The sequence below is a fragment of the Copidosoma floridanum genome, unplaced genomic scaffold, assembly GCF_036245765.1.
Source record: "Copidosoma floridanum isolate Cflo_tuat_1 unplaced genomic scaffold, Cflo_Japanese_pri ptg000030l, whole genome shotgun sequence".
NCBI lineage: Eukaryota > Metazoa > Arthropoda > Insecta > Hymenoptera > Encyrtidae > Copidosoma > Copidosoma floridanum.
Window position 1 is genome coordinate 7,087,988 of NW_028321907.1, and position 21,300 is coordinate 7,109,287.

General features: G+C 37.3%; 7 protein-coding genes across 9 annotated transcripts; 4 read left to right on the forward strand and 3 right to left on the reverse strand.

Annotated features, from left to right (window-relative positions):
* The first annotated feature begins 1,209 nt into the window (after positions 1 to 1,209).
* Positions 1,210 to 2,348, forward strand: LOC106646654 (protein N-lysine methyltransferase METTL21D-like). Of its 2 annotated transcripts, none has more exons than XM_014362733.2 (3): positions 1,210 to 1,571; positions 1,634 to 1,823; positions 1,907 to 2,348. In XM_014362733.2, exons 1-3 carry the CDS (start codon positions 1,336 to 1,338, stop codon positions 2,153 to 2,155), a joined length of 675 nt encoding a protein of 224 aa, XP_014218219.2. In that variant the 5' UTR covers positions 1,210 to 1,335; the 3' UTR covers positions 2,156 to 2,348. The 2 variants fall into 2 exon arrangements, with proteins under 2 accessions (XP_014218219.2, XP_089452586.1); XM_089596460.1 differs by having other exon boundaries at positions 1,210 to 1,496.
* Positions 1,853 to 5,705, reverse strand: Cdc5 (cell division cycle protein 21). The gene is made up of 12 exons (XM_014362725.2): positions 5,661 to 5,705; positions 5,524 to 5,592; positions 5,140 to 5,405; positions 4,939 to 5,069; positions 4,359 to 4,852; positions 3,848 to 4,282; positions 3,594 to 3,768; positions 3,381 to 3,502; positions 3,133 to 3,297; positions 2,949 to 3,056; positions 2,692 to 2,865; positions 1,853 to 2,617 (listed from the first exon to the last, which is right to left on the reverse strand). Exons 2-12 carry the CDS (start codon positions 5,566 to 5,568, stop codon positions 2,378 to 2,380), a joined length of 2,355 nt encoding a protein of 784 aa, XP_014218211.2. The 5' UTR covers positions 5,569 to 5,592; positions 5,661 to 5,705; the 3' UTR covers positions 1,853 to 2,377.
* A 462-nt stretch (positions 5,706 to 6,167) lies between these two features.
* LOC106647158 (NADH dehydrogenase [ubiquinone] 1 alpha subcomplex assembly factor 4) lies at positions 6,168 to 7,598 on the reverse strand. The gene is made up of 5 exons (XM_014363431.2): positions 7,426 to 7,598; positions 7,190 to 7,351; positions 7,015 to 7,100; positions 6,713 to 6,941; positions 6,168 to 6,533 (listed from the first exon to the last, which is right to left on the reverse strand). Exons 2-5 carry the CDS (start codon positions 7,332 to 7,334, stop codon positions 6,241 to 6,243), a joined length of 753 nt encoding a protein of 250 aa, XP_014218917.2. The 5' UTR covers positions 7,335 to 7,351; positions 7,426 to 7,598; the 3' UTR covers positions 6,168 to 6,240.
* Positions 7,599 to 8,228: 630 nt separating this feature from the next.
* On the forward strand, positions 8,229 to 10,902 carry trus (programmed cell death 2 like trus). The gene is made up of 4 exons (XM_014362017.2): positions 8,229 to 8,598; positions 8,745 to 9,199; positions 9,280 to 9,744; positions 9,839 to 10,902. The coding sequence occupies exons 1-4, from the start codon at positions 8,485 to 8,487 to the stop codon at positions 10,101 to 10,103; spliced, it is 1,299 nt and encodes a 432-aa protein (XP_014217503.2). The 5' UTR covers positions 8,229 to 8,484; the 3' UTR covers positions 10,104 to 10,902.
* On the reverse strand, positions 10,733 to 13,460 carry LOC106645898 (complex I assembly factor ACAD9, mitochondrial). The gene is made up of 2 exons (XM_014361904.2): positions 13,113 to 13,460; positions 10,733 to 12,876 (listed from the first exon to the last, which is right to left on the reverse strand). The coding sequence occupies exons 1-2, from the start codon at positions 13,343 to 13,345 to the stop codon at positions 11,220 to 11,222; spliced, it is 1,890 nt and encodes a 629-aa protein (XP_014217390.2). The 5' UTR covers positions 13,346 to 13,460; the 3' UTR covers positions 10,733 to 11,219.
* A 220-nt stretch (positions 13,461 to 13,680) lies between these two features.
* On the forward strand, positions 13,681 to 16,928 carry Rpn1 (regulatory particle non-ATPase 1). The gene is made up of 5 exons (XM_014363472.2): positions 13,681 to 13,892; positions 13,996 to 14,296; positions 14,378 to 14,807; positions 14,882 to 16,452; positions 16,539 to 16,928. The coding sequence occupies exons 1-5, from the start codon at positions 13,812 to 13,814 to the stop codon at positions 16,835 to 16,837; spliced, it is 2,682 nt and encodes an 893-aa protein (XP_014218958.2). The 5' UTR covers positions 13,681 to 13,811; the 3' UTR covers positions 16,838 to 16,928.
* A 1,408-nt stretch (positions 16,929 to 18,336) lies between these two features.
* LOC106646888 (T-complex protein 11-like protein 1) lies at positions 18,337 to 21,202 on the forward strand. Of its 2 annotated transcripts, XM_014363082.2 has the most exons (9): positions 18,337 to 18,355; positions 18,749 to 18,841; positions 18,908 to 19,057; positions 19,146 to 19,259; positions 19,339 to 19,627; positions 19,702 to 20,220; positions 20,296 to 20,471; positions 20,542 to 20,714; positions 20,792 to 21,202. In XM_014363082.2, exons 3-9 carry the CDS (start codon positions 19,047 to 19,049, stop codon positions 21,031 to 21,033), a joined length of 1,524 nt encoding a protein of 507 aa, XP_014218568.2. In that variant the 5' UTR covers positions 18,337 to 18,355; positions 18,749 to 18,841; positions 18,908 to 19,046; the 3' UTR covers positions 21,034 to 21,202. The 2 variants fall into 2 exon arrangements, with proteins under 2 accessions (XP_014218568.2, XP_014218558.2); XM_014363072.2 differs by having other exon boundaries at positions 18,749 to 19,057.
* The last annotated feature ends 98 nt before the right edge of the window (positions 21,203 to 21,300 follow it).

Genomic DNA, 21,300 nt, shown 5'->3' on the forward strand with positions numbered 1-21,300 from the left:
TAAATGGCTCTACTATAAGTAGTTATGATCATTAGGATCAGCGCCATCTAGCGGTCGTGATTTTTTTGGCCAAAAATTGCTTCTGAAATTCTGAAGGAGAGCTTTAGGCAGCTTAGCCCTAGAGCCATTTAGTCACTTATAAACCAGCCGCAACTCTTGAAATAGATACAAAATAAATAATTAACGATGTTTGTGCTACTTGCGGCAAGTTTGCAGTGTATGTTTTATACGAATATTAACCTCCTATATATGTATACTTTCGAGTAATAGATAAATTGTAAACTTGCCGCAAACAGCACAGAAAATGTTGAATTTTCATTTTGTATCTGTCAAATAAGTTGCGGCTGGTTTATAATTGACAACATGGCTCTAGGGCCTAAAATATCTAAACCTTTCCTTCAGAATTTTAGGGCCACTTTTTAGTTTAGAAATCTGAAACGCTAAAACCAGCCGCAACTAGTTGTGTAGATAGAAAATAAAAAGTTGACATTGGCTGTGCTGTTTACGGCAAGTTTACAAATAATCTTTTGCCTGAAAATCGACCTCCTATAAGAATATTAATACTTTTGTATGAATAATAATTTATCAATTGCATTGTAAAATTACGTGTGAAATGAAGAGTTAAAAGTAAAGTTTGAAATTATGTCATTGTTTACTGTCATTGAACATTTCGCATGTGTGCAATAAATTGATACAGGATTATACAGATACCTATTATTTTGCTGGGTGAGAAAGACGGATATTTGGTTTTGTTAGCATATTCCAGCGGTAATAATGCATATTTGGAATCTATGTTATATATTTATACAGCTTAAAATGTTTAAATATTAATCATGTGTGCCTATATTTACCAACTTATTTGTATAAATTGAACTTTATACAAAAACTCATGATACAATCATTGATTGTCTCAATCATTATTCTAAACGTTAGTGAAAAAGGCGGTTAAGGACGTATACTTAGCCTGCGGACTATGGGTGTATTCCGCAAATGCTGCCAGCAGTTAAGTTACGTAGGTCGTGGTAACGCCGCATGGTCGGGCGGCGCTAGCGTCAACCTGTACTAACTGTCGGTGGGTTCCGCATGTCAACAAACTTTGATATTTTTTACTGTTTTCGCTCCCATGCCAACCTCACAACGTCGGCTGCTTTATTTGTAAATATTACTGGTTGGCTCCTTTATCATCTATTACCTATATTCTTAATATGTTAATAACTTTAGGAGTTAAGTTAAGTTTATCAAAAGTTTTTTTAAATACTTTGAGTGCGCATTTTTGTTCCCACTAATTAGTTTAAGTGATTATTTTAGTACCATTTCATTTGTAAGAGACTCGAAATGGATAATGATAACGACGAGTTTGTGCGGGAAGTGGAACTTGAGAGTTGCGGGGTGACATTGAAATTTGTTCAGAAAAACGTTGGTAATGTCAGTTGTGTCATATGGGATGCGGCGATTGTTCTTGCAAAATATCTTGATTTTACAAGCAAAACAAACAGGTGGTTACAGGGTAAAAAAGTTTTAGAGCTTGGAGCCGGTTTAGGTTGTGCTGGACTCACTGCTGCATGTTTGGGGTAATTTTTTTTTTTTACTGCTTGTTTTGGTTTTTCTTTTGACGAAGTATTTGATTATCTAGGGCGAATGTAGTTTTAACTGATTTGGAGGATACCTTGCCAATGTTGGAAAAAAATGTCAACGTCAACAAAGATTCATTGGCAGGCTTAGGAGGTACAGCTGAAGCTCAGGTTCTTGATTGGGGTAAAGAAGTCAAATTAAATTCCAAGTATGATATAATTCTCCTTACAGATTGTGTGTACTATGAAGAAGTAAGTAATAATAATACTTATGAAGAAAGTTGCGTTAAAATTAAATAAAAACTTATTTATTCGTTCTTTTAATATTATTTTAGTCTGTACAACCACTTTTGTGTACATTAGAGATTTTCTGTGATGCTGACTGTGGAACCTATGCCATTTTATCTCAAGAAGAAAGAGACACACCAAAGCAAGTCGTCGTGTGGAAACAGTTTTTTACAGAGTTAAAAAAAAGATTCGAAATTGAATACATTCCAGTCAGCCAACAGCATCCAACATACTCAAGTGCTGATATTCATCTGATTAAAATTCATAAGATTAAACAGAGTAACTTGTGTAAATAAATCATTTCTCAGTTGATTACGGTAATTTTTACAAGTATGAATAAAACAAATTGTAAATAAATCTACTATTTATACCGTTAATGAACTGCTAATACAAGGAGACAAAGTAGCGCCTTTAAAATTGTACATACGAAAATAAATAGATGCTAATTGGTTACGTTTAAATACACTTGACTTAATAAAAAATTGTAATAAAAAAGTTTCTGTTGCTTGTCAATAAATTTATTGGTAAGAGTTAACTTGCATGGCTTTTAATTGCTCTTGCAACTGTGCATAACGCTGCTGCAACGCATGTTCTCTTTCTTTTTGACGGTTAACGTCTTCCATGAGAGCTTCGAGTCTCTTTGGTAGCGCTGCCTCTTCTTGTTTTTGCAAAAATCTAAATGTGGACAAATCCATGCGTGCTTGTTCATGCTGTTCGTTCAAATCATTGAATTGTTTTATCAAAACTTGAGCTCGACTCTAAAAATACGAAATAAATTAAATAAACACGAATTATATCAGAAGGCATGATTAAAAAATAAGATTTTTCGTACTTGATAACCACCCAATAACACCTTTAATTTTTTCTCCATTTTTGCAGCTCGCTTTGCCTCAGCAGTCATATGCATTCTATTTTGTTCTAGTTTTGCTTCATAAGCTTCAATTTTGTCTTTCTTACTAGCTAAATTGATTCGAGTGTACCTTTTCTGTGTTTCTACAAACAAAATCTGCAACAAATATATATTATAATTAGATATGATTCACCATAAAATTGTATATCACCTCATTAATAAATTGTTTAACTTTTTACCTGAGATAAACATTTTTCCCATACGCTGCTGTAAGTTTCTAAATTTACTTCACCATGACCCATTCCTTTCTGAACTACTTGCATTTCTTCTGATAAAATTTTTTTGGCCTATAAAAACGTTATATTTATGACTTCACATTTTTTTTATATCTAGAGTCTAAGTGCTCACACGTTTGCAACTTACTTCTTCTAGATCTTCAGGACTGAATTCCTCATAAGGATGAGATTCCAGATAGTTCTGTGCTTGATTAATGGCTTTTTGTGTGCTTTTATTTGGAGGTTGTATGGGATTCTGGGTCACATCATATTGCATCATAGTGATCATTTCTTGCTTTATCAATTCTTCCGCCTACAAAGATCAATTTTTATTATTATTATGACAGTAAAAAGTTGATGTCACGCTTTTTTTTTTTTTTAATAATAAAAGATTACCCTCTGCAATTCCGTTAATGATGGTAAATCACTGGTTTGTCTTAAAATATTTACATTAACATCATTTGGTCGAGGAAGCTCTCTTTGGATGACTTGCGAGCGTTTGGCAAGTTCTCTTTTTCCTGTAACCGTCGAACAATAAATTTTAATAATGAACAATTTCACTAAAAAATAACGTTTGATTTCACGATTAGAAAACAGTGCAATAATTACGTTGTTCTATTAACTCCTGCTGTTTTCTGGCGTCAATGTCAGCCTGGTCTTCAACAACGTCAGTTGCTGGAGCACTTGCAGCTTCTTCTGCCATTTCTTCTTCTGGTACAACGATTTCATAGTCATTCTTTGGTGCTGGCAGTGAACTAAAGCTGAGACGAAGCTGCTCTTTCATCTGAAGTAAATAAATAAATTTGAAAAAACGTAGTATTAACTCATTAGAAAAAATAAAAAAATTGGACAGGACAGCGCACCTGTTTCTGAATCACTGGAGTTTCGGAAGCCTCAAGCGCTTCCTCGGGATTGATATTAAGCTTGTCACGAATAGGAGTAGCTGTAGCAGCTCCTCCCTGTTGACTGACAACGGAGCCAGGAGTATTAAAGGGTGCTGGCGACGAATCGCTTCTCTGTGATCTAAATGGTGTAGCCAACACCGTGTTAGGAGTCGCCACGGCATTTGGTGTCGGCACTACATTGCTAAAATCAGCGTTTGTCAATGTTGTGTTCAGTCCACCCTTAAGAGGTGTATCGACGTGTGTCAAAGCCATGACATTTTGAGCTTCCTGCAGAACTCTGTCAACTGCAGCTGGAGTCCTTGGAGTTATTGCAGTATTGGGTGTCAAAGAGTAGTCGGCCAGCAAGCTGTCTGAGGCATGGTTGCCACTTTCTAACGCTATTTCACGTGCGGTCTATAAAAAAAAAGAAAAGTAAAAACGATCAAGAGAATTTGGTTGGGGCATCAAATTATGAAAATTTCAAATTTACCTCAGAGGCTCTGCCCAACTTAACAACTTGCTGCAACTCTCTATCCGATATTTGCGGTTCCGGTAAAACAAGTTTACTGCGCTTCCTGACCGGCTCTTGATTCATCATGGACCCCGGTACATCATTTTCTTTCCTCTGCTTCAGCTTCTGTTTGTCCTTTTTCCTTTCGATTTCTTCCTTCTCTTGCCAAGTTAATTGATTTTGTTGCCGTAAATTTGAAAAATCAGCAGAGAGTGGATCAATCTCTTCGGTAGATGTATCATAAAATCCTTGAGCTGGCTTCTTTTCAAACGGAATTTCAGTGTTATAATTGATTCCGCGTTTTCGTTTGTTTTTGTGTGCCACTTGAATACCAGCTGCTCTCAACTCTCTTCTTTTCTGTAAAGCAGCAAGTCTGCGAGCTTCTTCCAACTGCTTCTCACGAGCTTTCCTCTTGGCTTTCTTTCCTTGTGTGTTAGCCAATCTCGCTCTTGCCTCAGATAGCATTTCCAATTCTGAAAAGAATCACAGAACGGGATAACAATGTCACTGTAAACTTCAAGTAGTGTTGCGACAATACAAGTGCAAATATCATGCAAACCATCTTCATCCATGTCCTTGGGATCTGGTCTAGCTGGCTTAGTCTCGGGATTAGGATCAATTTCACCAGGCTTTAATTTCCTGGGATCATCCACACTGTCGTCCCCTTCTTCTTTTTTTTGAGCTTGATCTCTGAAAAAAAGAAATAGGTACTTATTTTCCTGGGCGCACGAATCCCCTCAATGGGCCAAATAGTACATACAACAAATATTCGTATCTTTCCAAGCACTGAGCAGCTGTTCTCCCAATAATAGGAGAAATGGTTCTCCATTGCGTTGGCATGAGCTTTGCCAAGTGCAAGAGCTTTTCGTCCTCTTCCCTGCTCCATTCTGTCTTTTTGATACTTGGATCGAGCCACTCGAACCATCTAGCTTTGCACTGTTTGGCTGACTTTCTGTGTAACAGAGATGCAATACGACTCCATTGATTTTTACCATATTTCATCACAGCAGCCTTAAGAATTTCATCCTGAAATCAAATATTGCGTCATAATAGAAATCGTTGCAACACGATTAATTTTACTGTATAAAAATCTGTTTTAGTAATATTTTTCTTCCAAGTATAGCTAGGTTAGGTAATAGCGTACCTCGGTGTTTCGCCAAACACCACCTTTTATCATAATACGCGGCATCTTGACTGTATTAACCGAATGTCACTGCAACAAGAATAATGTTTTTCTCATAAAAAAATAAAAACTTATTCACTCAGAACTTCAAAGAGTACAGCTAAATTAAACTTGTTGGCATCTGACACATATATAATCACACACACTGCAGACTGCAGTCAGAGGTCAGAGGTATAGAGGTGTGCTCTCGCGGGCAGTGGCCTTTATAATTTACCTTACCTGCAAACGGTATTTCTAAATTATTTTCATTAACTTTAAAAATTTGCAGAAAAATACTACTTCATCAGTCGTTTTTTAATCAAACTCTTCATATTAATACGGTAAATTGAATTCTGATAGTACCTTTCACTTGTGACAATTTGCAAAAAATGTTAACGCACTTAATGAAAAATGTTTGGCAAAAATGGTGACCAAATGTTATTTTCTCGTTTTTTTTTTTTTTTTCTGAGATAATGCACATAAACAAAATAGCCAATAATTATAGCACTTTTATTATACATAATACATTGAATTAACGAAAGGAGTTGATTTAGTTTTTCAAAATGTATGGCAGCTATAAACACAGGTTTAAAAAAGAAAAAAAAAACTTTATTTTTGAGCAAACATATTTATATAAATTATATATACAAACTATTGAAAGAATTATATAGCTCAACAATAGTGCCCAGTTCAAGATATTTACACCTTTTCTACAATTTTTTCACTGATAAGTTTTTTCTTTTCTTGTTCTTCTAGAGCTTTTTGTTTATCAAATATCTCTACAGAATCTTCGATTTTCTTCTCCCTCTCGTCAATCTCCTCAGTACTAGGATCTTCTTCAAAATGATTATCTGGAATTACTTTACCCGGATTTCTACTGAATTTTATTGTTATTCCCGATTTCATAGATATGGGCAGAGCAAGAGTGTTATCCGTAGAATCAGGTTCTTCTTGGAAGGTATTAAAAAGTCTATAGAATTCCAGAATATCAGCTAAAGCATAATTAAAACAATGTCAGTGCCATGTTATACATTGTAAAACAAATTGGTCTCGTTATAAAAATTGTTGAATTTCATCAACTACTTTTTCGATTTTAATGAATTATCCACTAACAATAATCAGATAAAATCGTTATTATCGGGATTTTTTAAATGAAGTTAAGTTACTATACCTGCCACTATTGCATCTAGTTTGTATTCCTCTGCAATTTTTTCTGCAGTGTAATTTTTTGGATCTTTGCTATGTTTACCAATGAATTCTATTGCTTGCCTCAAAGTTATTTTACCAGTTGGTACTCTACTTGGTTCAGGCTCATAGAACCCATACTCGAATGGTTCACGTAGCTTATTTTCCTTTGGTAGTGGTTTATCAGGATTATATCTGGAGTCAATTGTGTTACCCTGTAATAGAATACATTCGAATATGTTGGCACAAAAAAAGACGAATAGTTATTTTTCAAACAACACATTTTACCTCGGTAGATGTGACAAAAACTTTCTTCAGATTTTCATCCAAGTCCTTCTGTTTTTTAGAAGCTCGTTCTTTGTAATCTGGTTCCACTAGATAAACAAGAAAAGAAAAACACCCTATAATATGGGAATACATGAAAATTCAGAAGAACTGAAAAAAAAAAAAAATGAAAACCAACACTCGTCAACTAATTCTATTTGTTTGTGAACAGAAACGAAAGTAGGAGCAGATGGTCGTTTTTCTTTGGAAATGGCTTTATGTGCTCTTGATTCGATATTCCAATTTTTCAAGGGTCGTGTCACCCTCGACATCGTCTTGCCCATCGCGGTGCTTAGCTCTTCTACAAATATTGTTAATTTTATAAGTTTATATAATAATGCAATTGCTCAATACTTGGAAACAACTCGTACGTACTATAATACTACTCTTTATAATACCCGAGATATCAGGCACTATTAATAAAATATGTATGATTGAGATCAATCTCAAAATAAATCCTTATTTGTTACACTTTTCACATATTACAAAATCATCTTTCTGCAAGTTTTTTAAAAAGAGCGTCATTTATAATAATGTGTGTTGATATTTTATTAATAAGGTTACGGTGTGGTGTTTTTTGCATGCAGTAAAAATTAAAATCTTCTGCTCTCAATCAATTTGTCGTCTGCTAAGATGGCGCGAAATTCAAAAAATTTCGAAACATGCACATTTTTATTAATACCATTTTTATAACAACTAAAATATATTATACGGGTAACGAATCATCGTATTCAACTTCTTTTGTGTATGGTTAAATATTTTATGTATCATATTTTTTTTTAATCATGCAGTAATCGTATACGATTTTTAGTACACTTATTTTTGATACAAGAAAAATGTATCTCCTATTTACAATCTTCCGCATCGTCTGCTTCATTTGTTTACATTTTTCATTTTTCATCTATATATATAGCTGCAGAAAAAAAAATACACATATATCCCTCAACAACTTGTCTAACGTTCGTAACGAGAATTCCATGCAAACTATATAATTATTTAACTGTTCTATTACTTATGGTTCAAAGAATGTAGTATACTGATCTCTTCCTCCAGTAGGCATAAATATAATAAATTATCATTGCGTGCGCGTACAGATTAATTCAACCCATCACGCAAGCTATACTGATATTACTGATGTATATACACTCTATACATTACAATTGAGAGAAAAATCGATAAGGGTAGCTCCGATTTCAGGGCGCAAGCGTTGCAAAGACCCCAATACCGAGTCCCAGCCTGCATCTGTCCATATCAGCTGTACATACCTGCTTCGCTCAGCTGCATCACCGTCATTGTACTTATAGTCTTCTTTTGTGTTTTTTATCCTCTTGAGTATACATGAAAAAAATAGAGACTCGATAGCTTTCGTGTGACTACAAACGTTTATTTTTGCACCTTTTTTTGTGCGACTGTTTTTTATAAGTCTACCCCTAAATGGCCGAAAATGCCAAGCGGACGAGGGTTTACCTGGGATACGAGGATGAGTTTATCGTCGAGAAGCACCGCAGTCTCGTTAATTTCACAACAAACAAGATTGGAGGCAGGCCGGTAAGTTATTCTAGATTTTAATTGTTTCATTTCGTATTGCTTTGATCAATGTGGTAAAAAATTAAAGTATAAATTTACTTGCTTGGATTCCGATGAATAATATATTTTACTTGGTCATTTAACACAAATCTTGTTTGTAATTTTAGGACTGGCCTCGTGAACAAATAAAATTAAATGCACCACAATGCAGGCTGTGTGGTTTGCATCAGCTGTTGACATTGCAAATATATGCTCCACTAGAGGGTTCTAAATATCACAGGACATTGTACATATTTGCCTGTGTAAATCCAAATTGTTGGAATCAAAATGAAAGCTGGACATGCTTAAGAGTTCAATCGATGGAACAAACTACGAGCTGTACAGATTCAAGTTCCTGCCCAACAATGGTACATACTAGTGCGACCAGTTGGCTGGCAGAGGCGGATGATTGGGATGATAACAACTGGAATGACAATATTTCAGAGAGAAATGGTAACAATTTATTTGCAAACGAAGCCGACAAATTCGGTCTGTTCAACAAAAAAACTAACAATACCTACTACGAGGATGAACTCAGAGCTGATTTCTCGGAACTACAAGTTGATGATCCTAACGCAAACAGGTATAGACGATCAGTACTCAATTTTCTCTGCAGTGCGCAAAAGAATCTGATTTCGATTTAACGATTCGTATTATTTACAGCCCAACAAGCGTGGAGTCGCCAGTGGGTGTTGGTGCGGTCGGTCGGCTAGATTCACCTCACGCCTCGGCCGAAATCGAAGGCGAGGAGAGCGAGGTCGTCTGCATCGACACACCGATACAGCCGCATTGCGATTTGTTGAGTCTATTGCAAGAAGTGACACCACCACCTGTGCTACAGCACGGCGAAGCCTCAGCTGTCGCCAAGAAGCAGTTGAGTTTCGTCGAGATGTTTGTCTCGGTGGACGAGGAGTACGACGAGTCCCAGGTAACGCAGCACGTGAGAGATCTGTTTTTGGAGTATCAGCGAGCTAATCCTGATAGCGAAGCAGATACCATGGATGACTGTGCAAAGGACTATGATGGTGGTGAGAAGGAAAAATACGAAAAAACCATTCCCAAGCACGGAGATGAAATGTTCCATAACTTTGTTAGCAGGATACAAAAAAATCCTGGGCAAGTTTTGAGGTAACTATACAGAAATTTGTAGGTATAAGCGAGAAATCATAAATGATTAAAGCGACATTATAATATATATGATTGTATGTTACTGTGATTTAAGGTACGCAAGGGATAATTTAGCGCCACTTCTGTTGTACCCAATGGGTGGCTGCATTGGCAGATGTAGGCATTGTGGAGACGAGATGATTTTTGAAGTTCAAATACTACCTACTCTCATACCCAAGCTTAAACTTAGCTCTCGAAGTGAGCGTAACTTCCAGCTCGAGTTTGGTACGGTTCTAATATTCACTTGCGCGAGGAGTTGCTGGTCTTCAACGGATTCCTACAGAGAAGAGCATGTGATTGTTCAAGCTGAGAAGTTGTAGTTGTTGTTGGTGATCTAGAGGATTTCAAAGTTGATAATCTTGTATAAAATAGAGACGGTAATGAAAATTTTAACGACACGTAATCAATTTTTCGTAGAATAAAATGTTAAATAATGTAGAGGAGATAGGTACCGTCCATCGTTTGGTGTGTGTAATCACACTCATTACTCGTGATTCATAGAGTTGGACGAGTTTTTCTCCGTGGCTAAAAATTGTTAATTTTTTTTGTAGATTCGTTTTATTTGTATAAACGTACACTATGCTTGTAAAGTGCATTTTCTTTTGATATTACTAATGTTTTTGTTGATGTTAGTATGGTATAGTTAGATCTTACGAAAATTTTTAACTTTTCAACTTTAGACATGTAATTAACTAATTTGTGCTATTCAAGTGGGATGATTCATGCAACTCTAACCAATTACAAAAATTATATTACATACAAGTGATTGGGTACTGTCATTCCTGGATGTAAATTTAGTATTATGTCGATAAATTAGCTTAAATTTTTGCGTTATAAAAAAAAAATGCAGAGATTATTTTTATTTCTTGAATACTTTAAAAATTAAAAGAAAGTACATCAATATAGATATATGTAGCACTTATTAATTCCAAAGCAAGAAATTTTTATAAATGTATGTTTCTTTAACTTAATTATGTTGTGCATTTCTCGTCAATTTCAACTCTCAACTCGCTTTGACGAAGCGTAATAAATGTTAGTAAAGCAAAGTGATATCATTAAATGCAATAGCGACCTGATACTGTCAGAGACGTAAAATAAATGACGATTATTGAATGAAAATCTTGCAAGTTTATTTAACAAACAATATATTTTAATTCGAATATGTACAACTTTTATTCACGTTTACAAGTAACCGCTCCCATGCGAATTTTCGCATGTGGAAAATGCAAAACTTCTTAACGTTATCTAATGACATTGTATGTGTCAACTAAAAATACGTAAAGAACGTGCATTTCTTCATCGTGAAAATTTACTTTGACCTCAGCCAGCTAGTACTGATCAAATCAAAATAATAATATTGATGCAAATGAAAAAATGCATATTAAGGGCTGTTCATGAACAATATACATTTTCGTTATTATTTAACGAAAAAAAAATTAATAATTCCTTTGCAACGGATGGCTCATGTAATAAGCTTTATTCTCAAAGTTCTTGAGCGACAGTTCCTGACTCGCGTGGTCGCCGTTGATAAACTTGCCATTGTTCAGGTCTTCGGAAAGTGTTTTTATTCGCTGGTGATATCTGAATGCAAGAAGTCGACTGATTATAATCTCAATTTCTGAAAATCTATTCCCAATACAATAAGATCTCGAAGCTCTGCCCAGCACACCAACGAGACTATAAATATACGAAACTATGTCACTGAGTCGCTGAAGATCGCGGTGCTGCTCACTACTTTCAATACCGTAGCGTATGAGCAGTTGCTCTGTTTGTGTTTTTAGAATGTATATAGAACCATCGGCAAAGTTTGTACAATCACGCAGCGACAAGTGCAGGTACTCGTGGAGTTTCAGATTGATCAAGTTGTTTTTGAACAACCTCTGATATAAGAATTTCGGGTACATTAAGGGATTCCTAATTTTACGAATGGCCTCGACGCACTCTTGTCCGTAATAAGTAAGACCCAACAGGCCAGAATAAATTTTTGTGTCGTGCAGTTGTGTCTCAAAGTTTGCCAATGTAAATGCGTCTCTTAAAATCTGCTGATAAGGCATTATAGTGGAGCAAACACTTGGTCCAACCAGCCACATGGATTCGTGCAATGCTTTCAAAGCCTCTTGAACAGCAAACTGTTCGACGAGGGCTGACTCGAGGTGGACATCCTGATCCTCGTACAAATCCATCATAGCAGTCGTCAAGTAAAGTACGCTCTCGATCGCGTAAATTGTGTAGTTGAGCTCGGTAATGGCACTTTGAGCAAAAGTCGCGTCATGAAGTGGCTTTTCGAAATACTTTTTGTGCAAACAGTAGTTGGTCAAAAGGTTCACGTGGTTCTTGAGCAGTGGAATCATAAGTGCGGCGACAAAATGCCGGCTGTTGGTGAACATGTCTACAATCTGTCGAGCTCCGTCGCCTACTTGTCCTAACATACTGCTTTTGGGTATTTTGACGTTTTTTAAAATGATTTTACTGCTGTTGAAACCCTTGAGTCCCAATGTCTCCATTGGACTGTCAATGACAGTTAAACCCTCGGTATCACGTTCAATGATGAAGGAAGAAACGATTTCAGGACGCTTTTCTAAACTGCCACTATGCATCGCGTGTCCAAATACTATAAACACATCAGCGTGGTCGGTATTAGGCACAAAGATTTTTTCTCCGTCTAGTAGCCAGTACTCTTCGTTTAAGTCAAGGATGGCTGTGGTCTCCATGTCACTGGCCATGGGGCCGGTTGTAGCCTCGTGTAACGCGACACTAGCCAAAGATTGGCCTGTGGCTATTTTAGGTAGGTATTGGAATTTTTGTTCTACTGTGCCATACTTGTTGAAAATGTCGATTGCTGGGACACCCTGTTTTAAAAGGAAAAAACCAAGGGCGGGTATTTTACCAACCGTTTCGAGAACTTGCATGAACTCCGATTGCAAGAGATTCTGACCCTTGTAGTCTTCGTGTATTCTAGCCCCAAATATTCCCATCTCTCGTAAACTTTGCAACACATGAGGAGGTATTTTGTTTGAGCTCTCAAACTCTTGTTGATTCACTGTATTCATGTATTCTTTGAGAGGCATTATCCATTCTTGAAATTCATTCCATCTGCAAAATATGAGCATATGTAAGCCAGTTTATCTGTAATTTACTTTTAGAAGACAACGTAACAATCACACTTTTGGATTGAAATAGAACGGCATGCGTAAGTAAGGCTCTGGTCACCTACTTAGAGGATGTGTAGTTGAAAAATAATGTCAAGAAAAAAAATAATCACACAATTTGAACCAAAAAAATAATACAGCAATAGAAAGTCTTCTGTCACAAACAATGAAAAGCCCTACCTGTCCCAACGCTGAGGCTCAGGATATGCCAAGAATTCGTAATCGAATTTTCCCAAAAACAGATTTTTCGCGAAGGGTTCCCTTTTTGGCTTTTTTGGCTGGGCTGCTGGTAACCTTTGCTTCTTAAAATCCATGACTTCTGATTTTGGCTTTGCCTGGGTGGCCAGGCACCTCGGCACTTGATGAAAGTAAGCATTTTTCGCGCGTCTTGTCACGAATCGTGATATCAACATTTTAATCTGCCTCGGAATATTAATTTTCAAACGTCAACTAAGTATATTTAATTTACACTGTCAAACTCATACTTTTTTGAAATGCAGACGATATTCTGCGTCCATCGTGCGAGAGAGTCGGCCCCGTCGCCGTGTATAATTTTTTTATTTACAATCAGCGCCATCTAGCGAGGTTGATTCCAAACTTAAAAAGTACCATATTTCTTTTGGAAGAAATTCACTAGCTGAAATCCTCTAAACCTATTACTAAAGGCTAGGGAATTTCTCGAAAATATATAGAAAGGGGTACTATTTTAGTTTGTCATCGCTAGATGGTGCTGATTGTAAACTGATTGGCTGGCCAAGTGCCATCACACGAAGAGAGAGTGGCAACTCACGCTTTCCTAACCTAAGAAATAAGGAGTTCCAGTATTTTCAGCACTCATTGTTTATTGAAAAATAACAAGATATCTCGTGAGCTGTAAAAATGCCCGATAGCACGAAAACCGAAACTCCCAAACCAGCGGCTGAGAAGAAAAATGAGAAGGAGGAAGATAAAAACGATATGGTAAGCTCCTTTGACAAAGCTTGTATTTATCCGACGTTTGTATTTGATTGTTTACACTGTGCTATTTTATTCGATTTATTAATCAATTCTTGGGTATTTCTAGTCGGAGGAAGACAGACTGCTGCAAGAAGAACTGAACCAATATGTAGAACAGTTACAGGACTCCAACGAGAAGATGTATTTTAATACACTGGAGTCACTCAGGACGCAAATCAGGTCGTCAACGACGTCAATGACGAGCGTACCCAAACCCCTTAAATTCATGCGTCCTCATTATGACACAATGAAAGCTGTTTATGACAAGCTTACGGATCCAAAGTGCAAAGAGTTTTGCTCCGATATAATCTCTGTTTTGGCCATGACCATGGGCGAGAATAGGGAGTGTCTAAAATATAGAATGACTGGTAAGTTTTGGTGAATGTATCTTCGTGTCATACCTTTATTGTTGTTGATTATCAATTCTTTTTCCATTTATCATTCTAAAGGCTCAGCTCTTAACATTGGTGAATGGGGTCACGAATATGTCAGACATTTGTCCGGAGAACTGACTGCTGAATGGGAGGAGTTCTCCATCAAAGGCTCGGAGGAGTTGATTCAAAAGTTGATTGGATTAGTCCACGAAATCGTGCCCTATAATATGGCTCACAATGCCGAAACCGAAGCTTGCGATTTACTCATGGAAATCGATCGTTTAGAAATGTTAGAACAATATGTTGATGAAAGTGCTTATCAGAGGGTGTGCCTTTATCTGACCAACTGCGTCCCGTACGTTGCCGATCCAGAGAACACCACTCTTTTACATGCAGCATTAAAACTCTACAAAAAGTTCAATCAGTATCCACAAGCTATGAGGCTTGCTATGCAGCTGAACGACTTGCCTCTCATCGAAGATATATTCACTAACTGTACTGATTTGTAAGTATAACTTTTTTTTATAAAATCCAAAGTATTAAGTATGCCCGTGTCATTAATAAGACGAATATTTACAGATCGGTTCAAAAGCAACTAGCCTTTATGCTTGGTCGTCAGCAAATTTTCCTCGAACTGCCCATTTCGTTGGACTGGTACGATGATCTCGTCGAGATCATGACCAATTCTCAGCTCAACAATCATTTTCTCAGTCTCGCCCGTGAATTGGACATAATGGAAGCCAAGACGCCAGAAGACGTGTACAAGTCTCACCTTGAAAACTCGAGGCCACCATTTGGCGGGGGTCAGGTCGACTCTGCCCGTCAAAATCTCGCAGCTAGCTTCGTAAACGGCTTCGTCAATGCTGCCTTTGGCCATGACAAGCTTCTCATCGACGACGGCAACAAGTGGCTCTACAAAAACAAAGAGCATGGTATGCTAAGCGCCACTGCCTCGCTCGGTCTTATTTTGCTGTGGGACGTCGACGGCGGTCTGACTCCGATCGACAAGTACCTATACTCGTCGGAAGACTACATAAAATCTGGAGCTCTTTTGGCGTGCGGTATCGTCAACTGTGGAGTGAGAAACGAATGCGAACCAGCTCTGGCTCTGCTTTCAGACTATGTGCTGCACAACAGCAACACGATGCGTATCGGCGCTATTCTGGGTCTTGGTCTGTCTTACACAGGATCGAATAGAGAATCGGTATTAAGTCTTTTGATACCAGTTCTCAGCGATCCCAAGTCTAATCGGGAAGTCATTGGTATAACCGGTTTGGCTCTGGGTATGGTAGCAGTTGGCTCGTGCAATGCCACCGTCACGACAGCCATCATGCACACGCTGATGGAAAAGACTGAAGCCGAGCTAAAGGACACGTATGCGCGTTTCCTTCCTCTTGGTCTGGGTCTGTGCTTCTTGGGTAAGCAGGAGGCTGCAGAGGCAATAATCGCCGCACTCGAGGTTATTCCTGAGCCCTTCAAATCTATGTCGATGACGCTGGTAGAGGCATGTGCTTATGCAGGAACTGGTAATGTTCTGAAAATCCAACACTTGCTGCACATCTGCTCAGAGCACTACGAGCCTTCTAACGAAAAAGAAGAGAAGACCAACAGCAAAGACAAAGATAAGAAGGACGAGAAAAAGGAAGAAAAGGATAAGGACCTGAGCTCGAGGCAAGCTATCGCCGTTTTGGGTATCGCTCTCATAGCCATGGGTGAGGAGATCGGTGCGGAAATGGCCTACCGCACGTTTGGACACTTGCTGCGCTATTGCGAGCCCGTCATTCGACGATCGGTACCTCTGGCTCTCGGACTCATCTCCGTGTCGAATCCCAAACTCAACATCCTTGATACTCTGTCCAAGTTTTCGCACGACAGTGATCTCGAGGTTGCGCACAACGCGATATTTGCAATGGGTCTAGTCGGAGCGGGCACCAACAACTCCAAACTCGCAGCCATGCTCAGACAGCTGGCTCAATACCACGCAAAAGATCCAAACAATCTGTTCATGGTCAGAATAGCTCAGGGTCTCATTCATCTTGGCAAGGGTACAATGACCCTTTCGCCCTACCACAGCGATAGACAACTTCTCAGTCCAGTCGCACTTGCCGGTCTTTTGGCGACTCTTGTTGGATTTTTGGATGTCAAAAATAGTACGTTTTATTCTAATAACTATTTGGGGACCATTCCGTTTTACCCAACAACGTAAATAATTGTAACAATCAATTTTATTTTACAGTAATCCTGGGCAGATCTCATTACCTTCTGTACACACTGGCAACGGCAATACAACCGCGTATGCTTGTGACGTTTGACGAGGAGCTTGTCCCACTGCAGGTACCAGTGCGCGTCGGTATGGCGGTCGACGTGGTCGGCCAGGCCGGTAATCCTAAAACAATCACTGGTTTCCAAACTCACACAACGCCAGTATTACTGGCGTACGGTGAACGCGCCGAACTGGCTACCGAGGAATACATACCTCTTACACCCATTATGGAAGGCTTTGTCATTTTGCGGAAGAACAAAGATTTTGCTTAAGCGTCGATTTATTGTTTTATTTAATAATTATTGTATAAGTAACACGATAAGAATTTATAATTAAAAGTATGTTTGAATAATCGTGTACTGGTGATGATTCTTTTAATTTAATCTTAACAAAAGAAACAAATTTTGAAGAGGAACACGTTAAATGGAGAGCGAGAACAACGTCACTTCGGGATATCCTTTGGCAACCTCGGTGTTTTTCAACTTAAATGAGAGAAAAGTTATTTATATATTACTTTGAACATGATTTGTTCCTTGCAACTCTACGATTCGAACTGAACTTACCACAATCGCGGTTGAAGCAAACATAAATAGTCCTAGGTACAATATTTTGTTGGCGTGGGCATCGTGGCGCTTGTAATTTTCCGACCAAGAACCCTCGGGAGATGCTACCTCGTCCATTTTACATTTAGGTTGACACGGGTCTGGCGCATCGCCACATTTGATCTCACATTGACCCACTGTGCTCATGGTTTTCTTTGTTTTTGAATTACCATAGACTCTTTGCCGAAGTACCGACACTCCACGGCTTCCCAAACACTTGGCAAGCATATTTTTCTTCAAAAGTCCCGGATGAGAGTTTTCTATCTTCTCAAAGATCCTGTCAAAAGGTACTTGCTTTGTCAAATATATCACGCAAACAGTCAATACTGATATACAACTGAGAAACTTTAATCAGATCTCCGTGAAGAAAGAAAAGAAAAATCGCGCAAACAGGCGAAAATCAACAACCTGGCGAATTTCGGCTAGCTTCGTTCTGCTGCAGGGAGAGCAACACCATAAAAAACACAACGAACAGGAGTGCCTGGCGCAACGACACCTGAGAGCCAAGCTCCAATGTTGCCCGGATCATCTTAGTGTTTATCGAAAGATTTTCAAAAACTATGAGTTTACGTGTAAGTGTATAAACGTTTGAATATAATTTTGAGTCGGACAGGGTCGAGATGACGCTTCGATACCAAAGTTTCATCGAAAAAAGAAAAACAGTTGACACTCGACACGCGCGTATCTATATAGCATGTGTGTATAAAACAAAAAAGACGATTTTTCATTGTCATTGCCGATCGAAAAGACCGTCGCCTTTAGCCGTATCGAAAAAAATCGGCAACTCTCAAGAGAAGAGGAGGAGAGAGAAATGCACGATGCGGCAGAGACAGGACTAATAAACCGAAGAAACAGAAAACGAAAAAAAAAAGATACCGTGAATCACGATCATCACGGACTGCAGCTGTAGTTACGAGCATTTTCCTGTTTTCTCTCTCTCTCCTTCAAAATTTAAAGTGTTTAGCGTCCTCGTCCTTCGTCGCTGCTGCACGAAGATTTAAAAAATCAAGTGTCAAGTCCAATGCATGCATGTATTCGTCATATCTATATGTGTAATGCACACACACACACACACATATATATATATATATATGTAGCAAAAATGCGTTTCACGTTTTGGAGCGCGTCGTCTGTTGTGTGTTGTGAACGAGCAGAAAGGAAAGAAGTCAAAGAGAACGCATAACAAAGGTTTCCGTCGTAGTTTGTATACCTATATGTACACGTATATTTATAATGGTTCTCCTTCGCTGATATATTGCATTATAATGTGAAAGTGTAACCGAATGGAAACTCTTTTTGTTACGTTTTTAAAGCCTACGTGTGCTGGAAGGAAAGTATTAGTTTTTATTGTCAAATTTATTTCGGCTGATGAAATTGTCAGAGGAGCTGTTACGTTTTTTTTTTTTTAATTTTTGTTTTTCATTTTTTGAGTCATCCTTACGCCTTTCTTGAAAGGTATAACAAATTGTGAAAATTAGCAGTATACTTTGAGAAGCTTTCTGCATAAATGTCAAGAACTTGAGTGGGAGGTTTATCATAGCCTTGAAAAGTTCAATGTCATCATCATCTCTGTAATTGCAGGTATGAATAAGAGGATTACCATGAATGGCGAGTGACCATCAAGAGACAATGACTTCCTCTTTGATAAAATCATTGACAAAAATGGAAAAACAGGTTTGAGGAAGTTACCACGGACAAGTGTGTTTATGTTCAAAGGCACAGTGGGTGTTCTTTTAATAGATGCAGTTTGACCTCATTTTTACTCACTCCCTGGCATCAGCAAAATTAGTCAACCTGTAGATTTTGCTGGATGCACACTACTGGATGTAAGAGTGTCTTGTGAAAGTCTGTTGAATTTTTTGTAAATATAGCAACAAATATGCCTGACAGGTATTTTTTTCAATTTGTTATATAAGTTTTTGGCTGTTGTGAAGTTCATACAGAAAACTCAGTAATATTTTTCCGTTGATTTTAATAGTGAAGAAATGAAGAATGATGAACAAAAGTGTCAAGCTGTAGAAGCTTCTAGCTCTGCAGCAATCAATTGTGCTTCTCCGTCATTAGAAAATCATGATCAAGATAGCCTTGAAAGGTAAAAAAAAGATTTTTTTTTAGTTACACCATTACTACTTTAGCCATGAGTGATGCTGAAAAAAAAAAAATATTTATAGGGCTCGGAGCTTTATGTTGGATGGCTGGGTTGCTGCATCGCCTCCAAAATTTGTTTCTTTAGAGGAAATCATAAAAGCAGCAAAAGGCATGCAAAACATGGCTCTAGCGCACGAAATCGCTGTTGACAAAAATTTTAAAATAGACAAACTGGAGCCAGAAGACGATACGTTGCATAAAAAAGTCAAAGAAATCATGCACAAAGTATTCTGGGATATTTTGGCTAATGAACTGTCACAAGAACCACCAGTGTTTACTCAAGCTTTGAGATTATTAGGAGAAATTAAAGAGGTATAATCATTTGATTACTCCTATTTTAATATTTTAAAAATTCATTAACATAGACAAATTTCATTTTTCACCAGTCTCTTGATGAACTACTTCTTCCACATAATGCTAGATTAAAAGAAACAATCAATCAAGTTCTTGATGTTGACCTGATTAAACAGCAAGCAGAAAATGGTGTTTTAGATTTTTCGCATTATTCTCAATATGTAACTTCTATAATGGCAAAAATCTGCGCTCCCGTGAGAGACGAAAAAATCGAAGAAATAAAAAGATGTACCGATGTAATCGATACTTTCAAGGGAATAATGGAAGTTCTTCAATTGATGAAGTTGGATTTGGCAAATTTCACAATTAACATGATAAGACCGAACATAGTTGCATCGAGTATTGAATATGAAAAGAAAAAATTTGCTGAATTTTTGAAAATTCAAACAGATGGACTCTTTTACACTAAGAAATGGTTATTGCAGCACCTAAATCAAGAAGTAATAAACTCAGCTACTACAGATATCAATTCTATTAAGAAAATAACACACTCCCTTTTGGCTGAAGCTTATTTGGACTTGTTAGAATTTGACTCTTCACCAAACGCAGAAGTACACTCATTATGCCTAGGTGTATTTTGAAAATTTGCCTCCAATTAAAATTAAATGGCTATTACTTTCTTCCAGACTTTAATGCTAGATCAGGGAAGATTACTAGATTTACGTAATAAGACTAGTAGATTGGCTATCACTGGCTCAATTTTATTACTTTTGAAACCTCTTTCGTGTTCACTAACTGATCCATGCAAACAAGAAATAAAGGAACATATTTTAGTTTTGCTGAATACTACTGTGTCTAACAAGTGAGAAAATATTTTAATTACTTAAAATCGGTTCTTTAATAAATCATGCATTTAAAAAACTGGTTTCTAGAGATTTGGAAGAAGTCATGCCAAATATCTTAGTTCAGGTAAAAGCAGATATTATGAAGGCGTCTCCAAATTTATCAAATGTTGCTGACATTCCAGAACAAAATGTATTATCGATTTTGGAAAATCAAATAATAAAACTTCCCAAACCTGAGCATAAAATTCGCGAACTCGTCAGTAAGTAATATTAAAAATTTTTATTTAAAAAAATAAAGTACATTTTGAATATTAATCGTGGACATTATTTTTCTCAGCATCGAGAATACGACATTTCTTAAGAAATATCATCGTATCACAAACTGCAGCCCCACAGCAGATACCGCCTGGACTGTCACCACTTCAAAAAGAACTGACTGATGTAGCAGCTCAATTTGCTATATTATTTTCGCATAATAGGAGTGTCTTTGGTGAATATTACCAAGATATCGTTGGTACAGCCATCAACGAAAAAAAATCAAGCTATAATAACGCAAGGGCAACGGAAACGAATTCGTAAATTTTTATTACTTTGTATTTATAAATAACGTACCACTGTATCCTTCATAAGGACATAGATCGTTTGGGATTTAAAAAATGCTAACGACAGGCATGCATTCTGTACAAAAATTGCTGTTATTTCCATTGTTCAAAAATGTTTCAACTAAACTGAATTACGTTTGATCAAATTATTTTCGAGATTATTTTTGCTTACATAAAAATGGTAATATATTTATTAATTTATTCTGGGTTACGTAACGCGATAGTGAAAATTACTATGGTATTT